This window comes from Alligator mississippiensis, chromosome 1, assembly GCF_030867095.1.
Source record: "Alligator mississippiensis isolate rAllMis1 chromosome 1, rAllMis1, whole genome shotgun sequence".
In the NCBI taxonomy this organism is placed as follows: domain Eukaryota; kingdom Metazoa; phylum Chordata; order Crocodylia; family Alligatoridae; genus Alligator; species Alligator mississippiensis.
The window spans coordinates 286957341-286963340 of record NC_081824.1 but is presented as its reverse complement, the minus strand read 5'-3'; the positions used below and the strand labels follow the sequence as shown (position 1 = coordinate 286963340).

Genomic DNA, 6000 nt, shown 5'->3' with positions numbered 1-6000 from the left:
CCCAGTGATTCATCTTCAATTTGGGAGACCAAGGCTCAAGTGCCAGCTCTGCTACAGACTTCCAAGTGACAGGCAAACCACTTTGCTCTTCAGTTCCTGATCAGTACCAGTGGCTATAACCCTTCCATTTCACTGTGGATGAAGCTAAATGCATTACATACTGTTACGTGCTACGGTGACAGGCGCATATGCATACAAAACAGGACTAATTCAATTAGCCTATATAATACAGGACTTTCCTGAATTAATTTGAATTAGAACAAGCAAAAATATCTGATCTTGACTTCAAAGGTGCCCGTGATGATTCGTCACAACGTATGAGAAGCTGTGCCATTGATTAATTATCCAGCTATTAGAAGTACAGCTGTGATTGATGATGTGATGATGTATATGATGCAGCTAATATGAATTCAAAAACCATTTGGCATTATAAGGCACAACCAGAATGTGGCATAAAGCAGCTGTGGTGCCCGACTGGAAAGAAACGGGATTGAAAGAAGTGTGACACCCATTGGGGGGACATCACTTGCATGTCACTTTGCCAAGACACTCCAGTGGACAGTTTCAAAGGAAGATGGTAGAGCAATCAATCTGCGCACACAGAAAACAACACAAGTACTACAGAAACAGAATGACTTAGTATTTGTGATTAGAGACCTGATAATAATGAACTAAGAGTATAATAAAAATGTTACTTTTGCTCCCATAGGCACGGAAAAACCTTTGGATAATGTATTAGGAAAAAATATATGGGATGAGCTGGAGAGATTAAATGTGAAGCAAGTTGATGGAATTTGGATTTAGAGATAAATGTTGGAAGTAAGACCTCTTCAAACATTGTTGGATCTCTGCCATTTTAAATATAGTCATGAAGAGAATTCTTTTTAAAAAAAATCAAAGTTTACCCCTTTTTTGTAACTAGCTTGCATTTTAAATGACAAAAAATTAAATGGTACATACATTTTTAAACTAGCTACATCTTTAGAGAAGCCACGAAAGCCCTACTAAAAAGCTAATCAACAAATCACCAAAAACATTAGCTGTAACAGTTTTATTTTTTTTTATTTTACTATATTGACATTTTATGCACAAATATTTTAGAGTAAAAATAGAAAATAATTGTTTCATGTAAAATTACCAAAAAAATTCAAAACCACAAAAGAAATACATAATTATTAGCAGAGTATAAGTGTCTTTATTTAAAGAGTAAAAAGTATGCAAAAACCTTCAGTTTTACAAAAATTGGGAATATACTTTCTATGTTTTTCTTCTGGCAGCAACAGAACATAACTCTTGACAATATATTCTACACCTTTTAATTAATTGAAGACATCAAGTCAGTCACAGATCTCTCCTTCAACTACAGAAAATGTCAGCGTCGTTATGCTGTTTGAAATACACCCCTGGTCCTTTTTTAATGGCAGAAGCAAAGTGGAAGAGCAGATGACCCTATGAAGAAGTAAAATTAATACACCCAAAAGAGTACTGAAAGCTACTGAAGAATGTCAAAATAAAATGTATTTACAAAGAAAGCTTTGATGTCTTACTACTTCCTAATAGGTTTCTTATTTTTTGTGTATACTCAAGTGTAAAGCACTCATTTTAATTTTTAACTTGGATATTAAATCTTTCTTCTGCAGTCCTGTTTTGACTGGGTTGGTTAACATTTTAAGCCCTCTTTTTTTCTGCTCCTTGGCAGTATTCTAGACTTCTTCTAGAAAGGTATTCATAAACTGCTGTATGTTTAACATCTTGTCACTTCAGCTGTGACTTGTTTCCTAGTGACCTCCCCCTTTCAAACAGTGGGGCACTAGACCAGAAAAAAACATCCCAAAAGAAAAGTTTTAGCCATAGAACTTGCAGGTTAAATGTCCCCATTAATAAGCAAGTTAGCTGTCCCATAGTTGTCTTATTTACAGAATAGATTAAGAATTTCTGACCTACAGTGAAAATGGACTGAGCTTCTACCAGAACAATGCTAACAAATAGGTATTTGACTTGACAGATGTATTTGCATCTGTAACTAAAAACTGAATTTGCTTATAGTTTCTTACACAGCTAACGTATCTTTTGGAGGAAGTATGCTCTCCTGTTGATGGACAAAGGAGCACTTCAGATATTAAAAAAAAAAAACCATTTTCATAGATTAAGAATCCTGACAGGAGCTTGGCACAAGTGCTACAATGAAGGTAGTAGTTATATTTTAAAAGGTAGACAAAAAACCCACGCAAGAGATCCTTAGGCCCACAAGTAGGGGCATTGAGATGATGACTGATCTAGATAATACATATTCTTTTCATGAAGGGTTCTTGAGAAATAAAACCCTAAAGCTATATCAGCCTCTCCAATTTTATTTCCTTTGAAAGCAAGTAAGACTGTTCTTTTCACCTATCAAGAACAATGGCCTCATGCTCCCATTCAGTTTCAGTACCTTTTAGATTCAGCACCTGTCAATGGAGTCAGGTTCTTGACTTAATTTTTCAGGGCAACTTGACCTTTCATAATGGAAATAAAGATTTTGTCCTTATCCAATTATATTTTAACTATGAGTCAAGCGAAGATAAAAGCGTTTACCAGTGGCTCACTATTTTTTTTAAGTCATTGCTTGCAAAAAGCAGCAAAAATGTATAGTAACACAAAGGGGGAGGTGGGTAAAACTGAAAAAATACACTTTTCAGATGTCAAAGGTAGTAGTCTAGCAAGGCAGAAAGGCAGCTCAAACTGCAGAGACATTTTTGTTCTTCCCATGTATGTGAAGCACTATGTACGACAAGCAGTGTCTTGGGATTCAGGATACACTGCAACTATATATTTTTGTAAAAAATTATCCACACAATTATCCCACTTTGAACTCAGGAACATGCAGTTTTGTTTTTGAGGCTGCAAAACATTATCTGATGTTTGTAAATAAACTCATTAAAAGAAGTATTTTTCATATTTTAATATCGCAAACTACAATACTTTCCAAAGTCAAGCTTTAGTTCTTTGCATAATTATTTGCAACCCACATTTTGTTTTTAAGCAAGATTGGACTGCTGACTGCGATTAAGTCTTCAGTTTATCAAGATCAGCTACAGTGCAAGTATGAGCATCCTGGACTAATCAGTACTCTGTAGAGTATTAAAAACCAAAAGGTACTCTTTGGGTGAGGGGAAATCTTTTCAAGTTTTTAATCGCCACCTGACTAGAGAAAACATGGATTTTTTTTTTTTTACCAAGTTTCTAGCATGACAATGTCTTTCAAAACAGTTTTGTACTTATCCTTACATATGCATGTTATCTACATATTTAAATGAAATACTCACAGTTGGCTTTTGACCTAAGCCAGATTTAAATCTGGATCTCTTTCTTCAGCACTGATCTTCAGCTCAGTCTATTCTTAGTTTCTTTTTCTTATAAGTAGAGACACTATCTTAAAGACTTGATGCCTTGTAATTTTTTAATACGTCTTTTCTTTCAGCTATGCTTGATTAGAAGAAAACAATGAGCATGTTTATTGACAACCTATGCTTTACCTCTGAACGCATCAGATTCCATTTGGTAATCAATGGCAAATAAAAATAGTGAAAATGGTTGAACTCAAGTAACTGACCAGCCTGTTTCCTGTTTATACTTCACACAGTAACAAATATTTTGCAGGGCTGGACACACAACATTGAGAACAGTCCACCTTTTCTGACCAATTCCAGACTACATGCCACAGTGGGTCAGTGTTCATGTTGAAAAAGCTGTGGTGATCCCCTAACTCATACTGAAATATATGCTGCTTAAAAGATCCAAATTTATGGGAGTCTTAGTTCCTTGTAGAAAATCATGCATCATATTGTACTGCCAAAGAATAATAGAAGCTTCCAATTCTGATAAAGATAAGAGCAGTAACTGCTCTGGGTATATAGGAAAGGCCTCTGGCTCCTACTTTCAGGTCCTAGTGCTTAATTATCTTTCTCTGTTTGCAGGGATGCTGTAGCTAGTGCCACTGCTGTGACTGGTTGTGCAATGCCGTGGAGCTGCATCTTCGCCAGCTTCTTCTGCTCACACTCTGTGACCAAACGATTCAATTCTGCTGCACTGTAGCCAATGAGAGTTTTCAAGTCACAGACAAATTTGTACACAAATCTCTTGCCTTGTACTTTGCAGATCATGTCCCCATCATAATAATACCTTCATGGAGAGGGGGAAAAAAAAAAAGCAAAATCAGTGTGAACTAAGAGACCACTATATTCAGTGACTGGACCGTAGAGAAAATAATCAGGATACATTGCCTAGGGAAACTCCAGTTCCCAAAATTTGTTTCCTTTCTTCTGATCTAGTTGTGTATGTCAAAACATACTTAGTCCTTCACACTTTTTTAATTCAATGTAATTTTGCGGAAGAAACAGAAACAACTGAATACAATTCTTTCCCAAATGCTTTGGCAGACAGCTCAAGAAAATCTTTGCTGCTGATGGTAATTCTCAGAATGAGAGCAGTTTAAAACTTTTTAGCTTTACATTTCACATACTATTTTGCCATCAGCAAACAGAAGATAAAAAATTAGCCAAGTATTACTTTTCTGTTGAATAAGGAAATAGATACTGTTTCTGGTAATTCACTGGTAGCAGTCAGGGACACACCAAAAACCCTCAAATCAACTGTAATCCCTGATTATTATGAGGGAGAACAAGAGCTACTTGTTTATCTTTACATTTGGGCAAAGTATCTTATGCATTCATCAGCAGCTTCACTGTCATTTAATACTCAGAAATTTACACAGTGGTTTTAATTAGTAAGCAAACCAATGTTAACAAAGTTAGATCTCACTTTTTGTTTAAACAAATCCAGGAAAATAGCAGCATTTATTTTAGTGGCAGCAAGAGGCCTAAATTATCCCAAGACTCTCAAGCATTAGAAAACATGGCAATATTGAAACAGCTGCCAAAAGAGCAATCATATGAGGAACAAAAAAATTTTTTCCCCCCAATCATCATTTAGACAAATAATTATATAAATAACCTGATAATAAGGACATTTTTCTTTAACTCTTCAGCTGTGCTGGAGTGCTGAAAGTCTTATGTACCCCTCCCTCCCTTTCTCCCCCAAATCTTTAAAAAAAAAAATCACTTTCGTTGTTTTGATATTGGAATACATTTTTTAATGTATATCCTAATACCACAAATGGATAAAGCAAAATAGTAATACAGAAAAGGGAACAACATTACACATTTTATAAATGTTAAAACAATACTTTAAGAAATTTTAGGAAATATTAAGGAAACACAGTTTTATTAATGTTCAATTTGAAGCATTTTACACATTTAACTGTATATTCAAGGTGGCACAATTTAAATCAAGACAATTAAAAAAAACTACCTGGTTTTTAAGACGCCACTGACTTCAGCAAATTTGAAAATGCATCTCACTGCAATTTTAGATAAAGCACACTGAAGTATAAATAGCAGTTTTGGGTTTGTTTGTTTTTACTGATACTTATGCGTGGTTACCTTATTTGACTTTCAAAACATGCTAGAAACAAAAGCCAAAATACTGAAAATAGTAAAATATTAGTATGTGATTTTACTCACATTAAGGGTGCTAAAAAATCCATAAATCCTCATATCATCAGGATTAAAACTGTATTCCAATTAAAATCATTTTCTCAGGAACATTAAATCTTTGTCGCTTCAAAACAGAACTGCTTCAGTGTTAACACTGAGAAATAGTAGGTTTGTAATATACTCAGAAAATTGTTGTGAATTTACACACCACCATCCAAGCCAGAATTTTCTGAAAACTGAAGCTTAATCCCACATTTAGGTGATTAAAACAGTGCTTCCCAAACATTTGCTCTGCATGATCCCATTTATGATTCCATTTCTTCAGCATGGCCCCTCACTTCCAACTCACAGCCCCCAACTCCCCGAGGTGCCCCAGGGCCAGGGCTCACAGACCCCTGCCACCCTCCAGCAGTGCCCAACCCCTGGCTGCTGCCTGTGGGAGGCGGCAGCTGCTGTGGCAGGAGCG

At 35.6% G+C, this 6000-nt stretch overlaps 1 protein-coding gene across 3 annotated transcripts in view; it reads right to left on the bottom strand.

The window, feature by feature from the left end:
• Window positions 1–1036: 1036 nt before the first annotated feature.
• Window positions 1037–6000, bottom strand: part of GABPA (GA binding protein transcription factor subunit alpha) — a 41826-nt gene continuing 36862 nt past the window's right edge. For all 3 annotated transcript variants that reach the window (XM_059720658.1, XM_059720657.1, XM_059720656.1), the window contains one exon: window positions 1037–4161. In XM_059720658.1, coding sequence (XP_059576641.1) covers window positions 3933–4161 — 229 coding nt within the window. In that variant the 3' untranslated portion in view covers window positions 1037–3932. The remainder of the gene's footprint in view (window positions 4162–6000) is intronic.